This window comes from Cotesia typhae, unplaced genomic scaffold (assembly GCF_013202065.1).
Source record: "Cotesia typhae breed Kobodo isofemale line unplaced genomic scaffold, CoteBio_Ctyphae scaffold_152, whole genome shotgun sequence".
In the NCBI taxonomy this organism is placed as follows: Eukaryota; Metazoa; Arthropoda; class Insecta; order Hymenoptera; family Braconidae; genus Cotesia; species Cotesia typhae.
The window spans coordinates 4,590,331-4,612,182 of NW_027423776.1; the positions used below are offsets into that span (position 1 = coordinate 4,590,331).

General features: G+C 30.0%; 2 protein-coding genes across 2 annotated transcripts in view; one reads left to right on the forward strand and one right to left on the reverse strand.

The window, feature by feature from the left end:
- The first annotated feature begins 930 nt into the window (after positions 1-930).
- The window catches only part of Cac (calcium voltage-gated channel subunit cacophony), a 155,536-nt gene continuing 134,614 nt past the window's right edge, over positions 931-21,852 (forward strand). Inside the window, exon 1 of the mRNA XM_074255876.1 lies at positions 931-1,406. The gene's annotated coding sequence lies outside the window, so the exon portion shown is untranslated. The remainder of the gene's footprint in view (positions 1,407-21,852) is intronic.
- LOC141536352 (uncharacterized) lies at positions 12,444-15,011 on the reverse strand. Its single transcript, XM_074256830.1, has one exon. It carries the CDS (start codon positions 15,009-15,011, stop codon positions 12,444-12,446), a length of 2,568 nt encoding a protein of 855 aa, XP_074112931.1.

Below are 21,852 nucleotides of genomic sequence, written 5' to 3' on the forward strand. Positions count from 1 at the left end.
ATTATTAAAAATTTTATTACCAAAATGTATTATTCCGAGTTTCAATGTAAGAATTTATTACAAGAAACATTGTTTAATTTTTCATTCAAAATAGTTGTTAATTTTTTATTTTAGTTTATCACCCAGTAATAATTTAATTACTTCAAGTAATTATTATTCAAATTAAATTTTAATAACTATTGAATTTTTCAAAAAAACAATTTCAAATTTTCCCGCTTTATATCCAGCTCTCTGATTGGCCGGAATTTAAAATTCTGGAACAAACTCTGAGCCAATCAGATTTAACCTTAAGATAATTGTAGAAGAATACAAGCTCCCAATTGGTCATTAAAATCCAAATCGTATATTTAACTCCTAACGTTCACTTGTTACAGTCCAACATTATTATCCGAACCTAACGGACGCGTAATTGTAGATGTCGTCTAATCTCATCTATTTAATCAATTTTTACCGATTATTAATCAATAATTTATTGAAAATAGCATTCAAAGTATCTTTATTCAGTTGACTATTACCTCGATATTAATAAATTAAAAAAAACTATTCATTAATTAATGAATAATATGCTGAAAAATTTTATGTAAAAAATAGATAAGCTTTCGAATTTTTTCTACCGTGTAATGTCAGTTGTTTGATTTATTTTTTGTCATGAATATTTATGACGAGTAAATGATATTATATAAATTATTGATTAATTTACAAGTAATGCTCTTTTAAGTTTCATAAGTGCTAATGTCTGGAATAATACTCAGTGACAAAAATAATAATTAATAATAATGTTGATGAGATTTGAATGTAAAATGGCGGTTAGATGAGTTATCGAGAATCATGCGTAGTGATAGTGTTGCTGTCTACAGGATTGGCCGGTAGTGAATGTTTATGTTCAAAATTGAACTGGCCGCCAGTTAGTGTAGCGACCGTGGTGAGTTTGCAGGCTTCGTGCGTAGCTGCGTAGAATATCGTAGTTATTTTTGTTTAATCGCGATTATTATTTATAAATCACTAGTTATTTTTATAATACTGAATAAATAATAATAATAATATTAATAAAAATAGTATTAATAAATTAAAAATAATTGATAATATTGACAATAAAATAATTAATAGGTTAAAATAGTGGATATATGACTAAGTGAATTAATAAATTTATTATTGTATATTTTAATTAATTATTTTTTATCTGTATTTACTAGAATCGAGATGACAGAGCCGAGTTCGGGAAATATATGTTTTAGCGGTTGCTATCAGAAGAATTAGCTGATTTTTTTGATAGTTTTTAATCAAGTGGTGATTATTGGAGGAGATTGGTATAATGCACACGATGACTAGCTGACGGATACATCAAGTAACAAACACCAGATTGTTTAGCGTGACGGCGAGCCCTCATCAGGAGAAAGCAGTGGAAGGTGAGTTTTTTTTCCTTTTTTTTAGTATTTAGGTAATAAAATTTATTTCGTGGCATTTTTGTAATTAAATTTATGTTTTATTTTATTTCAAACTGGGGATGAAATGTTAAAAATTATTTTTATTGGTGAAAGGAGGTTTATGTATTTTTTTAACGAAATTAATTAGAGGGTATGGGTAGGGAAAAAAAAATTATTTTATCTTCTAGATTTATCTTTTTATTTTGACGTAAAAAAATTATTATTATGAATTATTGAAGTAGAGCAACAGAAAAAAAAATACGTTAATTAAAAATTTTTGTTGTGTAAAAAATTACATGGCATTGTTATTAATGTTTTTTTTTTAATTTTATCGTACAAAGTGCGGTACAATAGTGAGCATTGAGTCAGAGCTCTTCGATGTAAAGAAATTTCTTACCAAGTTTTTGAGCTCAGCCGAGCAAAATAGAAAATTCAAAAATTAAAGTGGTTTAAAAATAAAAAATTGGTATAATGTAATACATCATCGATAAATAAAACAAGATGAAAAAAATGAATGTCCTTTCACAAAATAAATAACAACTTCATAAAGTTTAATTGAGTGGTTATGACGAGACAGTTGAGTAGTTTGCTAAAGAAAAAATTTTAATTTCATTCCAAAGAAGCCTGAAAATATACTTCACCGCAAATTTAACTAAGTTGTATTGTTCTAGAGTGAAACTCGCTGATATGCAAATCCGATGCGAGTTTGTAGGATACTTAGTTGTATTTATGAACTTTTACTCGAATACACTTATTTTCGTTCGAGCTTCATTTTTCTAACCCATTACACACTCATTCGAATGGTTTATTCCTTTCTTGTATTTTATTATTGCGAGTATTTACTGTCGTGGATTATTGATGTTGTACATCCAGTTCTATTAGATCATTCGGTGCTTAATTGTTTGATAAATTGACAAATTACCGGCGCTAGACGACAGTAAATAAAGAGGGTATCAACTTGCGGATTGCGACGGGAAAATCAAGTTGGGTTATTGTGTCTACAGCTTCTGAACGTTGGATTGTAAATTTCATTAATTTGAATTTTAGAGTTTCTTAAAAATCATGGTATTTATTTTTACATAATTTTTTAATGGCTTTAAATTGAAAATAAATTTTTTCTGCGCAAAGCTAATGATCTTGAATTTTTATGGAATATATTATCATAGTCTGAGATTCCGAAGGCTGCTGTATTGAATAAAAACAACAAAAAACTACGTATGTTATGGACCAATGAACAGGATTGCAAATTTAGAGAGATATTAAAATTGTTCAAAAATTCTAATTGAGTTTTTAGTTCATGTGAAAATACGATATAAATCAAGAAATTACAAACATAATTTATAATGTATAAAAGATTTTAAATAAAAAAAATTTTATTAATTAAATATTATAGAATAATCTAATTATAGAACGATATTGATTAAATTTTCACAATCATTTTTAAATTACTAAAAGATTTTTTGCGATCAAAGGAGTCAATAGAAATAAATTCACACTTCGTTGAACGTTCAATATTATAGATGACATCAAGAGATATTTTATAACTTGAAAAAGTTTATTAAGATGAAGTGAGTATTGAGAAAAAAACAGAAATAGTAAAAAGTTAACTTACAATAGACTCATGTAATTCTGTTGTAACATAAAAGTGAACTGTTAAGAAGAGATTTTTTCCGGTTCAGTAATCACTAGAACATACTCAATTAAATATTCTCTATCAATTGTAGTAGTTAGTAATTTTACAATAGAATATTTTATATAGTTTTATAAAAAATTTTAATACTTGACTATTCTAAAGATATTGTTCCTATAAATCTTCAAAGTACTTGGGAGATAACGAAATTTCTTTAGAAAATTATTTTTTTTAAATATGTCTTGAATATTTAATAAAATTATTACAAAATCAATAACTTCATAAAAAAATGCCATCTGGAAGCTATAATGGAAATTAGATTTCTTTAAATTATAAAAACAAGATTCAATCTTAGTAAAAATATTAATGGAGTTTAATGGCTGCCATTTTTAAACTATCCAATTAATTTTACTCATCTTTGAACTTATTCAAGGTATTTACCCAAAAAATAAGTGTGACAAGTTTCATCAAGATTACTTAAAAATTACAGAAGCAATCGTGCTGACTAGGCTGGTTTTATTCGACATATATATATATGTGATTTTCACAATAAGTAAATAATTAAATTATTCAATCCTCAAGGATAAATTTTTTTCTTCGCAAGAATATATCTTACAAAGCTCCGCATATAATTTAATAATTTTTTATAAAAATTTTATTGTCATAAATGCAATTGAGAAACATGATCGTATTGGAATCAGAATCAGTGAAGTGGAATTTTTTTATTGAAATATTTTTTCATAGCTGGTATTGTATCAAATATACAAACAACAATCGGAGTATTATATTATTATATATAAAATATAAAATCCCGTGAAATTGTTCAATGCATATTGATCTCTGAACGTCGCTTGAGTATTTAAATAAAATTATAGAACGATTTTTTGCTAAGCTATAATTATAATGCAATACGAGGTACAAGGCGAGTGATAAAAAGCGTCTGTAGTAATGAGCTATTAAATATAAAATCGTTTGATTGCACTTTTTATTTCCAATTAGGATTTTTATAATTTAATTTCCCCACTTCTTTACGCGAATTGAAGTTTTTGGGAAGAATATTTAATTTAATTATGAATTATTACTTGTAACTTATGTTTATTAGTTTAGAAAACTAATAAAAATTCTAGATTTTTAAATTTATCAAGAACTGAAAAGTAAAAAAAATTATAAGTTGGAATTTAATTATCAAATTGTACTTGTTTTATAGATTAATTAAGGATATTATGTATCTAACAGTTTAGAGTTGATCAATTAGAACATTGTCCGTTTAAAGGCCATGAAAATTTAATTTATTAAAGTGTTATTTTACTAGCCTCATACTAACGGAATTTTATTGACCGAGTAAAAAAGTGTACACAGGAAAAAAATTAGATTAATTAAATTTTTAGGATCGAAAGTGTTTCAATTTTTAAAAACATGCTGCAAAAAATGATGAGGAAGATAATTTTAATGGTTTAAATTAAGAGTATTGAAGTTCATAATTTAACAGGCGTATCTTTAAATATTAAATTTTTTTTTTTTTAAATTAACTTTAAATACATAAATAAAATGATTATTTTTAAAATATCTACCTCAAAGATAGGATATATAACAGATAAAAGTCATTTGATGATAAAAACTAAAAGTTAATTTATTCTTGATTTTTTTTAATTTTCCCAACAATGAAATAAATTGAAAAAAGTGTCAAAAGTCGACGAATAATAGCTAAAATTGAAGATAATCATGTGAACTTTAAAATAAATTTAATAGATTTAAGCTAACTTTTACAGTTTAAAAATTATTCAAAGAAAAAGCGCCGAAATACGTTAATTGAAAATTTTTTCAAATTTTCAAAATCACGGAATTAATTAAAAAAATCAAAACTAGACGAATAATAGCTTATATTGAACGTGATTAAATGAAGTTTTAGATAAACTTAGTAGATTTCATCTGTTGTTTATATCTGGAAAATTATTTTCATAAAATGTACGAAATTCAAAATTAAAAAAAAATAAAAAAATTATCGAACACCCACAATTCGTAAACTAACCGGCCGATTTCGCTCGTCTTTGAGCTTGATCTTAGTATTGATCCACAGAATAAGCCCACAAAATTTCACAAAGATCGGTTGAGAACTGTGTGCACAATTCTACTGACATGGCGCGTTATATCACATATAAATTATATAAGGGTGTGCTAAAATTCAATTTCCGTGAAAAACCTTTTAAAATTGGAATTTTGAGCTTCGCTTTTAACAGGAACACTGTGTTTGAGCATTTCCTGAGATATTTTAGGTTGCGACGTTCGTATTTAATTTTCATTTTTTGACATTATTCGATGAAATGAAACATTATGACAAAATTTTTTTTAAAACAAAAAAAAAAAAATTTCAAATTTCTTGATAAATAAAATTCTAACAATTATTTATAAAAAGTGATTTAAACTCATATTTAGTGTGTATATTTTAAATCAAATCTTTAAAAGATATAAAATTCAAAAGTATCAAGCAATCAATTTCCAAAAAAAAATATTGATATCAAAATCAATAAAACTCTCAAATAAAACTTAACGAAGTTCAGACTCTAAAATGACTAATTTATTAGTTTGTTTGTTAATAAATAAATTTGATAATTAAATAAAAAACTATCTGGCTCTTATACTTAATATTCGTTATCATTTGACTCGTAGATTTATCTATATCGTGATACCATTTACGTTCCTTCTCTTTTCCGCACGATTAAAGCCACGCGATCGTTCATACTAACATATATGAGGTCAACAGCAATGTACTTACTTTATACCTGACTACATCTATCGATTTGTTGAATTTTTGCTCGTCAGAAAGTCCGTCGACCGTGGCAAATAAGTTTTAGTTAAGTTTCGTTTTGAGTTAGTTAATGCTTAAATAGAACAAACAAAAAAAAAAGAGTCTGTTTAAATTAAAAGTCTGCTAACTCTCATTACATTATTCTTCTTCTTATGGGCTTTATTTTGGCTGCACTACACTTGTTCATACTCATATCTCGTATTTTATTGTACTTTAGCATTGTAATCACATCATCCTCTTTTATCATTCATATACCGACACTTTTTTTATGTCACATAAAAGAATTTATTTTTGCCAACTTTCGTGTCCATAAACAGGCGTCTTCAAGACTTATAAGACATTTATTGTCCTCATAACATATTTCAAACAGAAAGTTAACAAATCATTTTCATACCTTCGTAATCAAATCTTTTGTTCTTATAAATGGAAAAAAAATTTTTTTTTCTGATTTCATTGAAATTTCTTTTTGATTTTTCAATTTGGGTCCAATTTAAAATTTTTTAAAAATCTAATGAATCGATAATAACATTTAAACATAAAAAAATTTTGAAATTTGATTACATCAATTTTCATTTAATTTTGTCTGAAGTTAGACAAATTTTTTTGCATTTAATATCAAATATATTGTTATATTTATTGTACGTACATTTCTTATATATCTCTTTTTCTTTTTTACTCATGTTTAATTTTCTTTTCGCTCTCATATTGACTGTTTTTTTCCTCCCAATTTTTTCTCTAGATGTTCAAATTTTTTTTGTGATAAATTTAATTTCTGGATATAGTATAACTGTTTGAATATAATTTTCCAGAAAATTGAGAATCGAAAATAAAAGTAATCCGTTATCCTCGCCGGAAATCAAACCCTTCTCTCTCGTAATAAATAATATGACTTTGTATTCAGAGATAACTATTTTTCATTTTTAAATTCGATAGTAAAAATTACGTGCAACCAATTGACTATGCGATTAATTAAGCGTTACATCGTAAAATACAATGAATGGTTCTTTGATTAAATGATGAAAATGTATATTTATGTAAATTTAGTGGAATTAAATAACAATTAAAATGAGTGTATGATTGAATTTAAATTTGAATGAAAATTTTATTCAATTTTGTAGCATTTGCTCAACACTATCAAATATTTAATATAAATAACATTAACATCGGGTTCGTTACGCCTGATGCGTGAATAAGAGAAATTGAGCTCACTCTCTCACGCAATCAATTACATATATCTCTATATTTATATATAGAAACAAATGTTACGTTTCATCAGAGTAAATTGTTACCTTGTGAATGAAATGCGATATAAATTCGCAAATAACTATCTCTATTACAAAAATAATTTACTGATTGATTTAAACTTGAAATAAAAAGAAAAAATAAATCCGAGGTGGTGATTTAACTTTTTCCCAGTTTCACGATAATGAAAAATGTAAAAAGCCAATGTGGTGATCCCGATATTGACTACCGAATACCTGAACCGTGTGTTATTTAAGCGTGTGCAACTTTGATGTGGTGGAAACTTTTAGCAGCATCACCTTGGATGCTATTCGTATCCGCTGAACTAAACCGTCAGTAGATGTTGTGGTAAACGCAATAGATATTGTAAAGGATGTCATAGGGGAATTTGCCTTATATGCCTTGTCACGTTAAACACACGATCTTGTCTCTCTTGTTGTCTATCTACTATCATACTGGTATGATCCTCGTGTAAACTCTGGCTTGTGTTATTTCGGTCTGTGCAGTGACTATCGAACTTTCTTGGGAATACTTTGATCTATGATACCCACTAACTCCATTTACTTTGTCATAATTATTATCCACGAGACAAATTATTTTCCAATTTATTGAACACATCAAATAATATAATATTTTTAATTATTTATAACCTAGTAAGTTTCTATAAACAATAAAAATATCCAATAAAATCAAAAAAAATATTTTTGATCCAAAAAAACTATTTCAAAGAGATTCTGTTGTCTTAATTCAAGAATTTCTTATCTTGAAATTTGTTTTCTTCAGAAATCTAAAACTTCTAATCAACATTATTCTTAAAAATTAATAATTTAATTTTTCTTTAAGAATTTTGTATTATTGGTTTTAGAATTATTTTTGATTTTATTTAATATAGCAAAAAAAAATTTTTTTTTACTTCAATTTATTTTTGAAAAAAATTTCTTGAATTAATTTGAACTGAATATCTTTAAATAACAGTAAAATTTTGAAAAACATTTAATTTCTTGAATATAATAAATTATTTTCAGTATATATCAATAAAACTTTATATGGTTTGAAAATCTTGACTTTAAAAGCGTTAATAATGATTGATGACATCAATAATCGTTCTTCAGTTTTTCCCTAAGAAATCGAGCGAAAACGTCACAATAAATTCGAAACTTTTGGTAATGGATTTCGCTCGTCAGACCGCAACCATAAAGTTCAGATTGCATGAACCTACTCTAAAGACTTGAAGTCAGTTTATATAAAAGCAGTTGCTTATACTGTACAGAAATGTCGTTTCTGAGACACGTTTAACGCTGACTTGCAACAAACAACTTTCGTAGTTGGATATTCGTATCCATATCGCGGTAACTAAGGTATTTTTGTTGGGGGTGGATGAGACGTGAGTATGTAGACATATGAGCGCGACAAAGGGCAACAACGTTTCACGGTGATAGTGTTAAGGTGTTCGAGCAAGGGTTCTACGACAGCGCGTTTGAGAAAGACGTTTTAACCACGAAAACATGAATATTTATACACATTCACTCATATATGTATTTATGTAGTATACTTTTAGATGAATATTTTATTTCAACTATTTTTTTACGTCTGGCTACTTTTTATTGCTTTCACTTGCTTGGTTTTATTTTAGACTTTAAAATGATAAGAAAACTGTTTTTGTCATAATTCGTTTAGAATTTTATACTTTAAACTTCAAAAATATTTGTTATAGAGTGGTATTTTTTCCAAAAATTGGATTTGAAATTTTTTAGAATAATTTTTTTTTTTATGAAAATTTATTATTTAATTGTAATTAATTTATAATTTATAACTAAAAAATATAATAATTTCGTTTAAGTATCAACTTCTATTAATGTAATGAAAAATAAATACCTGTCGTCGCACTAATAAAATTACATGCAGTGACGATAATAATTTCTGATAATATTTGCTATGAAAATTAAATTGGACATAATTTTACGTTAAGAAATTTCAACAACACACTGAAAGAATTAAAAAGTATCATTTTTAAACCTGAAGTTAATTCATTGTAAAATATTGAAATTAACATATTAAGTAAATTAAGTAAAAAAAATTTTTTCTTCGAAAATAGCAATGATGAAGTATTTGTTATTTTTTTGGATCATTGATTTTAATTTTTTTTTTACAAACTGACACGCAATTTTTCGGAATATTATCTTTGACTTTCACAAGATTGTTAAAACTTTATAATCTGAATTTATTTTGATAATATATACTAATAAGTCGAAATGAAAAATTTGGATCTTAATATTTATTTTTACAATTAAATTTTGATTTAATTGTCTAAAATTTCTATCGGATTAAAGCCATTTCAGGTCTAAAATTTCATGAATTTCAGCAATCAATAAATAATTAAATTTCTCCCTAAATCCGAATGGAGTCAGTTAATACCGACTATAATCTCGGTCGACGTAATATACATCGAGTAAATAGTGTTCCTGAGGTATATCAAGTTTGATATCGCCTCTGCTGTACATGCCTTGAACATTGTCATCAAGTCTTTGATGTACAGACACTTATGCGCATACAAAATTAGCTGCATACTCAAAGGTAATAGAGAGTAACATTGATAAATAGTAATCGAGACTCTAATTCAAAGGATACTTATAACTTAATTACGCGGTCATTGTTCAGTCAGCTGTTCAATTTTATTGTTATTCATTAAGAACTAAATTTCTTATTTTTTACTATCAGTGTCCGCGCTAAAAAATAATTAGGTTCTTTATTAATATTTGTTTATGATAATTCACAATTTATAAAATTATTTCTCAAAAGTTCAAGCAAAGCTTTGATACATTTTTTTTTTAATTTTTTTATTTTTCGAATGTAGTATTTGATAATAGATAATATCAATACGGGACGGCAAATGGCAAAAGCCCGAGCTTAATTGCAAAAGATTCTATAAATATTATATTTGTATTAAATTCATAAACTTTCAAGGAATCAATCTCTAAATATTAAAAAATCTAAAAACATAAAAAATAAAAATTTTATTAATTACATTTATATTCAAGTTCTTGTAAGATTTTTTTAAATGAATTTTTTTCAATAATTATTAATGGTAAAAGACTGTTGAGTGCTACCATTAACTTTAAATTAAAGTGTTTATATCTTAATATTCTTCGCAACAAATTACATCACGATTGGAATTAAAGTGCTTTCTCTATTGTTCTTTTAATTTTCTTTATTACCTAACGCTAAAGTCTTACGAAAAATGATTTTTCTTTTTTTACAATACAAGTGTCAAGTAGAGAAAATGAAAATAAAGTTGCCACCAACACTGTTAATCCTTGTTTGCATTATTGCTGTTTTGTAATTGGAGAACAAGAAACTTTGTTATTTATTTTTGTACTTTTATCGCGACTTTAATAATCATGAAATTATAAATGTTTTATTCAGCTTGACTTAAATTAAGATAAAATTTTCTTGTAATAAAATTTTTTATTTCAACCCTGACTTATATTATATAAAAATAAAATGCGTTTGTACAAAAATTATTTTGAATCAATAGAAAAAAAACTGAACATTGTTATTTCCATGATCAAAATGTAATAAATGTCTATTTTAACTTAGTTCAAATATTAAACTTGCTTTTAATTAATTTTATATTAATTTACTTTAGAATATGGAATGAAATTAACCCGGTAAAGAAGTGCAAAAAATTATAATTAAAGTATCACCAGAAGTAAGATAGTAAATAAAATAAAATGAGAATTGTTTAAAAAATTGATAAAAAGTAGGAGTGAAAGTACGCGAAGCAGTTCGGTGTGTGAAGAGGGTAAGCGTAACAGGCTGAGGGATGAAAAACAACAGGAGTTACCCCTGAGATTCGACGGCGCTTACCAGGAGAACTAGGGGGTGAACAGGGCATTCGCTATATATAGACAGCCACCCGGGGCATCGATCGACGAACCCCTGTGCCTGGGAGAGAGTTCCGGACTCACTATTTTCCCTCCCTGCCTACCCTGATCTTCTTTTTTCCTCTTCTTCACCTACTCTTTTCGTACATATTAAACCTTCGAATCCGAAAAGATGCGATTTTACACATAACAGCACGCGTTCTGATTATACCGTACACGTTCATCGGGGTGTTCTTTACATGCTTATTGTTTTACATCATAATAATCTTTTAGTTTTGTATTTTCTTTTCGTTAAATTCTTTGCTAGGAATATTTTTCATTTTATTATTTACTAGTTTTTATTAACTGACTAATTTTTCAATTATTTAGTATCAAAATTATGAGTATAATAAAATTTCAAAAAAAAAAAAAAAATTTTTTTTAAATAATAAAAAAAAAAAAAAAACTCCCCAGCTCGGATTCGAACCGAGAACTCCAGATTTCCGAAAGCCCAGAGAGTGTTGCGTTCAAGAACGAGAACACACTGATTACAGAGAACCAACACATCCCGCGGCGGTTTCTACAACGATTCCTCAAACAAGAGCTTCCCTAATGATAAGGAATGCAGAAAACATTGGGGTTGCAATCATCGATAAGAATCATGTAGGCCCTAAACCGTTCTGGTGCGTTACCAGTTTCGCCACTGCGGCTCTTGTCAACTTCAACTTAGTTTACTGTTCTTAAACTCAAGCTACGAATCATCGTGTAATGGAACACTCTCGATTATCAACCATGATAAATAATATTTTTTAAGATAAATTTTATTTATAACATTTTAGAGTAATAAATTATTTTTGTAACTGTCTAAATTAAAAAAAAAACTCATGACAATAAAAAAAAATTACCGCAGGTCGGATTCGAACCGAGAACTTCAGATTTCCGAAAGCCCAGAGAGTGTTGTGTACAAGAACGAGAACACACTGATTATAGAGAACCAACACATCCCGCGGCGGTTTCTACAACGATTCCTCAAACAAGAGCTTTCTTAATGACGAAGAGGCTAAAAAACATTAGGGTTGCAATCATCGATAAGAATCGTGTAGGCCCTAAACCGTTCTGGCGCGTTACTTTTTTTTTTTTTTTAAAAAGTTTATTTGCTTTATTTTAATTACATAAGTTTTAAAATAAATATTCGGCTGCAAATCAACTTAAAAACTAGCCATTATGTGTGTTTATTAAAAAGATATTAGTCTCCGCGTGTGGAGCTACTCATATCAATCGTATATGTGGATCTGATTTATTAGAACCTAAATATTTTGTTAATTAAATATGTATTTTGAGGTATCCGATTAGGATATATATTATTGTTAATTGAAAAGCGGTGGGAAAATTGCAAAAAACCCTCGCTTAGCTTATTAAAAAAAAAAAATGATTATAGCTTAAGTCTATACATATATACAAATATACATATTAACACTTCACCACGTCGCCGACCAGCCTTTGAGCTTTCTTAATTTTAATTTTATACGATGGCAGGAGTCCTCAAGCCACCAGTATCTTTCATCAAGGCTATAAAAGTCCATTTTGTCTCGTTCTGGTAAGGCCATTGAATAAACTGGATCATATTTATTGTTGACAATCATATCAGATGTCAAATTAATTCTTTTATTTGTGACATTTCTGCCCCAATGATATATTGTTGGTACGTTGTTGCTGTCTTGTATGATGCCTTCTTTGTCAAAATAGATAAATGCTTGGGGTGGTAGGCAAGCTGAGTTGTGGTTCGTGATGTCGATCTGTTGGTCAGGTGTTTCCAAGATCTTTTCAATTTCTTTATTCTCAATTGAAGAGAGTTTTGCAAAGTAATCTCGCGTTAGTTTAATTATAAAATTGTCGATCCGGGGGATGTTAGCAATGTTGTATAGAGTTTCATTGCTGATTTGCTTCTTGAAGTTGGACTCACAAGAGCGGTATACCCTCAGGCAAGTCCTAATACATTTGCGATCCAGGACTCGGATTTTTTCCATGTAGGATGCGCTAGTGTTCCACCAAATTGGGCTGGCGTAGGTGATAATTGGCCGGATCAGTAGTTGATGGCATATAATTTTAGCCCTGCTGGTCAAGTGTTTGCAGTAGAATAAGCTTCGATTGGCTTTAAGAGCTGCTGAAGCTTTGTTCAGCTGAATATTAATATGTTTATTCAGACGTAATTTGTCGTCGAGATGTACTCCAAGGTATTTTACTATTGACTTGTGAGGGATGTTTACTACTGTATCCGTACCTGGATTGGTACCTTTCAGTGTGAAGGTGTTAAGTCCTGGTCTGCTGCCTTTGGTTAGAAAATGAGTCGATCGGCGAAAGACTATTGTTTCACATTTTGTGTAGTTTATTCTTAGGTTCCAAGTTTGCATGAATTTGTCTATTTTATTTAGAAGCTTTTGGAGGCCGTCTTGGATCTTCAGTGGGGACTTACCAGGCAGGTACACCACCAGGTCATCTGCAAAGGCGATGGCTTTTAGATCATCTTTATTTAAATCGAATAAACTGAGTAGGGTGCTGAAATAAATTGAGAAGAGGGTGGGAGAGTTGACAGTTCCCTGTTGAAGTCCCTCAAGTATTTTAAAGGTTGTGTTTGTGAAGTTGGTTCCGTCCCAAATAATAAACGTTTTGTCGTGTATCATATCTGATATTAATAGAGTCATCCATTCAGGAAATCCAAGCTTTATTAATCTATACATCAGGCCATTAAGCCATACAGAGTCGAAGGCTTTCTCCAAGTCAATTAATAGAGCTCCGACAAGTTGGTTATAATGAAGACTGCGTTGAATATCTGAAACTAATTTATTAATAGCATGAATCGTGGAGTGCTCATGTTTGAAGCCAAATTGTTGATCGGGGATTATATTATTTTCTTTGCAAATTTTGTTTATTTGTGTATTAATGACGGTTTCGTATACTTTACTTAGAGTTGGTGTGAGGCTTATTGGCCTGTAACTTGTTGCCTTAGATGGATCTTTGTCCTTTTTCAGGATTGGTAGTACTTTGGCTTTTTTCCAAAGTTTTGGAAAGTAGTAGGCATTAAGTGCATTATTGAATATGATGACTAATGCTTGGATGATGTTTCCTGGTAGATGTTTTAATATTATGGTTGGAATTCCATCAACTCCGCTAGATGTTTTGTTAGGGAGTCTTCGTAGTATTAAGTTGAGAGAATGACTATTGCAGAAGAAATATTCTTTCTCGTCTTCGTGTTTAGGAAGAGTTGATCTATTTTCAGTTGTGAATTTAGTGAATGTTGTATTGTTATTGTGGTTGTCATTTAATTTATTTTTAATCTTAGTAGCTTCTTTATCAACTATTTCTTTTATTCTGGTTTCGTTATTGAGGTACCTAGGGGAGTTGATGGATTGGAGAAACATTCCGATGACTTCCAGCTTACTAGTTGGGTCAGAGATAATTACTGTGTTGTTTTCTGTTCTATTGATTTTTTCAGCTGGTATGCCTATTAGCATTGGGTCATTCTGATTTAGAATTTGGTCTCCGATACTAATAGGATTTTTTCTTCTCAGGTAGCGGTTAATTTTAGGAAAAAATGTTGAGGCATCACGGTGATTTATTTCCCTGAGTAACTTCGCGTAGTACGTTGCTGAAGATGTCCCAAATTCCTTCCTCAGTTCAGCTTTAGTGAGTTTGATGAGTTCTTTGAGTCTGATAATTTCCTTCCTGTGGTTGGACGGGTTGTTTGTCTGTAGTTTATGGAGTTCGGTTATTAGACTTGATTTATTTTTTTGAAGCTTCTTGATTCTGGAGTTGATATATTTATGTAAGTTATTGTGAGGCTTGAATTTTGGAACCGTTTCTTCGATGGTAGTTAGTATTGACTTATTTATATCTTCGATGAACTCATCAATTTCTTTGATGGTCAGGTTTTTGTCATCAGGGATGATTGTATTGTAGTAAGATTGTAGTTTGTGTTGGAACTTACCCCATTTTGTTGCTTTGAAATTAAATCTATGTAGAGTTTGTTGTCTGTCTATGTATTCCATCCTGTCTAGCATTAAAATCTCCTGCTATTATAAATTTATTATTGGTCTGATTTAATTTTAGTTTGTTAAAAATAGTATCTAGCTCTTTTAAAAATATTATTTTGTTAGAGTTAGTGGCATATAAACTGATTATGAATATGTTTGTGTTACTCTTGTCATTAGTGTTGATTTTTAAAATTGTATATTCAATAATTTCATTACCTGTAGAAGATGGATAGTTAATAATTTCATATTTTATACCTTTACCTATGATAATAGCAGTTCCGCCTCCTTGCTTTGAATTTGGTCTGTCTGTTCTAATAATGTCAAAGTCTTTGTATGTTATAACGTGTTTTTGATTTTAATTTAGTCTCCGATAGGAGTACGATATCTGGTTTTTTGGCTTCAAGAAGTTTCAGTAGCTCCAGTCTTCTGTAATTATGTTGGATGGAGTTGACATTAATTGCTATAAATTTAATTAGATTGTTATTGGTACTGGCTGTGATGTTGCCTTGAGTATTATTGTCTGCATTTGTTTTAGTAGTCGCCATTTTCGATACCTAATGTTGTGTAAAGAAAATTGACTCTGTTGTTAAGTTCATTTAATTTGCTATTTTGTCCGGCTAATTGATTGGAAATTTTTTGCATTCCTAGAATCATTTTTTCTGCCCAATGAGGCGTGCTGTTAAATTGTTCACTATTATCATAATTTATGTTGCTGGGATGTGCTTCCCCAAAATTAGGCTGTTGTCTCAGTGGTGGCAGCGTGGGCCATGCGTTTGATTTTCTCGGTGGATTGTCTTGGTTCTGTGCGTTTCTTAAATTATTGTTATTGTAATTATTATTTATTGAATTATTACTTACGCGATTGTTTTTGTTAATTAATTGTTTATGTTTATGTTTCAGTGAATTATCGTTTTGTCTTGTTTGACTTGCGAAAACTAAAAATGGGCATCCTTTAAAGTTAGCCGGGTGTCCTTTTTCTCCGCAGTTGATGCAAGTTAGGTTTTCTTTGTTGTTGTCTTCATTGGGAATAGTGCATTTGCCTCTTTCGTGACTTTGTCCACATTTTACGCAGCGGTACTCCATGTTGCATTGTGAGCTTGTGTGTCCAACTCTTTGACAATTTTTGCACTGTGTTACACTATTTTTGATTAAGTTCTCTCAGTGTGCTACTTGAGATCCTATTTTTTTCAAGCTGGTGAGATCTTTTTTTTTACTACCGGCTGGTATTTGTATAATAAAATGCTGTTTTTTATATTTGCTATGTTTACATACTATTGGTATAATTTTTGTTATAATTATATCTTTATTCGCTTCGAGTATATGTGCTCTGATATCATCTGCAGTATAGTTACCATAGATGTCTTTTAAAACTACAGTTTGTGGTTTAAGATCTTTGGATGCATACGTGTAGAATTGGACTTTTAATTCTAATAATTTAAGTTTGATTACGTCGTACGTGCTCCGATTTGCCGCTAGAATTGTGTGGCTCCCTCTGTTTTGCTTAATAGTGACTGCGTCCTTTTTAATTCCCGCGCTGTTTATTTTGGCGCTAGTTACTTTTATGTCTTCACCTATTATGAAAATCGGAGGTGGTTTGAGTGGTTTACCATTGTTTTGCTGCATTCTGTCGGCGTCAAAGCCAAGCTGCTCTGCATTTTGAGAGCTCCCGAGGATTGTCTCTGTATGATGACTCACTGTATTTGTTAATTTTATATTATTTTTTGGATCTAGCGGAATTAGTGCATCATAGCGATTGTTTGTTTCCGTTGTCGTGTTGTTATCGCTGGTGCGTGCTTTTGCTGTTTTTGTCGGTGTTTGCCAATCATCTTGGTCTTCCATGGCATTTATCATTGATTCAGAGTTTGCTCGTTTGTTTGTTAATGATGGTGAGAATGATCTCCTAGTATTTTTAGTTTTACCTGTCTCGATATAATCTTTGAATAGTTTTTCGAACGCTAATGAGTTCGTGATTCGTCTCGGTGTTTTGAAAGTTTGATCCTCGCTGTTGACGGCGGGAGCCTTTCGTTTTTTGTTTACGTTTTCCGCCATCTTGGACTCCGCCATCTTGGGCGGGTTGGTGTTGTTCGAGGCTTTATTATTAATTATTATCACTTTACTTATCTTGAATAAAAAATAATAGAATATTACACTTGTTATTGGAGCTTACAGTTGTTTGGAACTTTTTCCAGATTTGCAGCTGCAATGATTTCTATTAATTCACGTTGTAATGAAGAGCAGCTGAAGAGCGATGCGACAGCATCACGTCTCGTTTAGAACTCTTCTGGCGCGTTACCAGTTTCGCCACTGCAGCTCTTGTCAATTTGAACTTAGTTAACTGTTCTTAAACTCAAGCTACGAATTACTGTGTAATGGAAGACTCTCGATTATCGTACATGATAAAGAAGATTTAAAAAAAAAATTTTAATTAAAAAATTTCGGAATTATCATTTATTTATGCAATTGACTGAATTAAAAAAAATTTTTTTTTTTAAAACAAAAAAAAAAATTTCCGCAGCTCGGATTCGAACCGAGAACTCCAGATTACCGGAAAATAACGAGTGGAAGCGTGTCGTCCTTCTATTTACATTCACTGGATTAGGCTCAACAGCCGCACACCCTCAGCACGGTACTACATCGGTCCCCAAACAAGAGCTTCCCAACGAACTGGGTTCTTTTGTTTAAACGTTTTGAAGCAATCATTGATAGGACCTAATAGCCTGCCATCGTTCTGGTGCGTTACCAATTTCGCTACTGCAGCTCGGGTCAACTTGAACTTACTTTGCTATCTTAAACTCAAGCTACTAATTACCGTGTAATGGAAGACTCTCGATTATCGTAAATGATAAAGAAGTTTGCTGAAAAAAAAATTTATTTATAAATCTTCAGAGTAATAATTTATTTATGCAATTGACTGAATTAAAAAAAATTTTTTTTGACAATAAAAAAAATTACCGCAGCTCGGATTCGAACCGAGAACTCCAGATTGCCGACTAATACGTGAGTGGGAAACGTGTTAACCTGGATATCGTCACTGGGCTAAAGATTAACATGCTACACACCCCCGCGCACCACTACAAGGTCCCCGAATGAAGGCTTCCCAACGCACAGGGTCCAATCAAAAATCGTTTTGAAGCAATCATTGATAGGACCTAGCAGTCTGCTACCGTTCTGGCGCGTTACCAGTTTCGCCACTGCAGCTCTTGTCAATTTGAACTTAGTTAACTGTTCTTAAACTCAAGCTACGAATTACTGTGTAATGGAAGACTCTCGATTATCGTACATGATAAAGAAGATTTAAAAAAAAAATTTTAATTAAAAAATTTCGGAATTATCATTTATTTATGCAATTGACTGAATTAAAAAAAATTTTTTTTTTAAAACAAAAAAAAATTTCCGCAGCTCGGATTCGAACCGAGAACTCCAGATTACCGGAAAATAACGAGTGGAAGCGTGTCGTCCTTCTATTTACATTCACTGGATTAGGCTCAACAGCCGCACACCCTCAGCACGGTACTACATCGGTCCCCAAACAAGAGCTTCCCAACGAACTGGGTTCTTTTGTTTAAACGTTTTGAAGCAATCATTGATAGGACCTAATAGCCTGCCATCGTTCTGGTGCGTTACCAATTTCGCTACTGCAGCTCGGGTCAACTTGAACTTACTTTGCTATCTTAAACTCAAGCTACTAATTACCGTGTAATGGAAGACTCTCGATTATCGTAAATGATAAAGAAGTTTGCTGAAAAAAAAATTTATTTATAAAATTTCAGAGTAATAATTTATTTATGCAATTGACTGAATTAAAAAAAATTTTTTTTGACAATAAAAAAAATTACCGCAGCTCGGATTCGAACCGAGAACTCCAGATTGCCGACTAATACGTGAGTGGGAAACGTGTTAACCTGGATATCGTCACTGGGCTAAAGATTAACATGCTACACACCCCCGCGCACCACTACAAGGTCCCCGAATGAAGGCTTCCCAACGCACAGGGTCCAATCAAAAATCGTTTTGAAGCAATCATTGATAGGACCTAGCAGTCTGCTACCGTTCTGGCGCGTTACCAGTTTCGCCACTGCAGCTCTTGTCAATTTGAACTTACTTTACTATTCTTAAACTCAAGCTACGAATTACCGTGTAATGACAGATTGCCGATTACTGACCGTAGTAGCGAAATATTTATTCAATTAAAAGAGATAATTTATGCAGTTAATAATTATTAAGGAAAAAATTGTTACTGTTGAAAAGTACTATAAAATTTTAATTTAGAAATAAAATTTTTTTTCAATTTAGCAAAATAATTTTAGTGCATAGAAACTTTTTGTTGTGCAAAAGTCACTTTTTCTATTGGGTTTACAAAATGTCAAGCGACTTTATAAACACATACTCTGCTGCACTATAAACTATTTTGTTCTTTTCAATGATTTACGGTTGTAAATAAATTCCAAGCCGTAGAAACGACCGCGTACCTCTGAAAAGTAAGATCTACCCACGGGAATAAATTCTACGGATTATGGAGCACTTGTCTATCGAATCATGCAACCTCAGCTATTGAATAATCTAGTCTACTGTGTGGTTTATCACGCACAATATATCTCCAACTATTTTTCATTCCTCTAAATATATGTTTATCCAATTTTATTTTATTGGAAATTATTAGTTGTAAGGAAAAAAAAAAATTTATTTTTTTATATTTTAAATATTTTTCATTGCCTAGTGGTTGATTTGTTTTTGATGAAATTATGAAAGAATAATACTTATATTCTTTGAAACTAATAACCTAAAAATATTTATTACACAGCTATAACTATTTTACATTCCTTTTTCTTCTGTCAGGTTTTATTTCTCAGACACGAAAAAGCTCTTGTTTTCGTCTGTTATATTACAAATAAATACCGGTAATAAGAATTTATTGAGAAATAAAATGTTATATTTAGCGCTTGGAATTTAGAATTAAAAAAAGAAAATAAAATAATTTAATTTCTTTAATAAAAAGACAAATTTTATTTTTAAATAATAACTTTAAAATAATTTGTGACATGCAAGTTGATAAATGTGACCTTTAAATTAACTTGACAGCTTGTTTGTACAGCAATTTACAAGTATTTAGAAATTCTACATTAGATAAGAGTCGAAGCCTCGACATCGCGCATTTTAAATATTTCTTATAATTAACAGAAAATTTCCCTTTCTATACAATAAATATTTCTTCTACGGAAACTACAACAAATTTCGAAAAACAAATAATTTAAATTTCAAATCTGATAAGTAACAACAGAATAAAATTATTTATATATTTAAATAGTTATTTAACCGTCAACTTTGTACTCAGGTATCATAAAAATGTCAAAGAAAAAATCTAATATCATCTAGATACAACTGATACTCTGGAATTGAATAAGGGCATTGACCCAACAAAGCTCCGTGAAAAAACTTATTTATATAGTACAGTTTTTTTTTTTCTTTTATATTTATTTTTTTATTTATCATTGAAGCTCCAGAGAGTATAAGCTTTGGACAGCTGATGAAAGCTCGTAAGATGTGAAGTGCACAAGCGTAAGTGATGAAAAATCCAGACGCGGATGTACAATATATATACATATATATTTATAATAAAGTATCAAAACTGTATCATGTTTTACACTGAATTATATAATACCTTGAGCTTTTTCAATTTTTCCAAGCATACCTGCAATCTATTTTTATCTTTGCAAATAACTAGTGAAAATTTCATTTAAAATAGATTGGATATCGTGACAGTTTTAAAAAGGATATTTAACATTGAAAAAAGAAAGGAAAAGAATGAGAAGATTATTCTTCAATTTAAAACGCGAGATAAAAGAAACCCCAAAGCCTAGAGCTATTGTGGTTAAAAGCGCCATTTTTTGAGCCATTCTACCGAGAAATTTTACGATATTGCTTGAAGCTTTCAAAATTTTTTAGCTACTGTATACCGTACCATATACCCCACACCAGATCATTTTATTTGATAAATAACAACGGAACCTCAGGTATGTGATGTGTGAAAACTCAAATATATATGTCTTCGTTGTATTAAATATATATGTCCTTTGTATTAGTTTCTTTATTGTTGATCTATTGAAACGTAGTTTGCTCTCTGATGTCACGAGTATTTCAGTTGTTTGTCGTGTTTTATATTACCTCTCGTGTATTTTCCCTCTTTATCGCTCTATCCAAGGAATTTATACTATTTCGCTTAATGTTATTCCCAAATATAGTCCCAGCTTTAATACTGTTCTTTAATACCAATTTATCATTTCAAATCCCGAAGTATATTTATTACTTTTTAAAAAATTTCCATTCAACAATTTGTAAGTGGTAAAGTAAAATTTATCGTTTCTTCATATCCTAGATTTAAAATTTTAAACTAAAAAACATGCATGCTAATATACAAACAATCAATACTAATGATTGATTGCCATATTTATCAGTAGTTCCTCATATTTTAAAAAGAATTCATTAATCTTTTTCATGTCAGAGAATTGAGCATGTTTAGTATCAATCATTCATATATGTTATGATGCAACCTCACCAAAGATAAATGTCAGAGGTATATAAATTTTAGGATTGGTTTATTTCAGAATCATCTTTTTACCTAATAAAATTACACGTGTAAAGGTACTTGGTCTCGGGTATAAACAAGACATGCAAGTACTCACCGAGTGTCGAGTACAACGCGAGTCCCACCTGTTGCTAAACTCGGGATAAAACGATTCAACCTCTCTCCTTCAAGGCGAGTAACTTTATTTTAAAATCCGCTATTTCTACCACTATGTTATTCTCATGTTTGTTGGGTATATTAAAAATAAACATTTAGCTTTGTTTTTTTTTTTCG

Coding starts and splice junctions, on each gene's coding strand:
- LOC141536352 (XM_074256830.1), bottom strand. CDS start 15,011: ATGGAATACATAGACAGACAACAAACTCTACATAGATTTAATTTCAAA.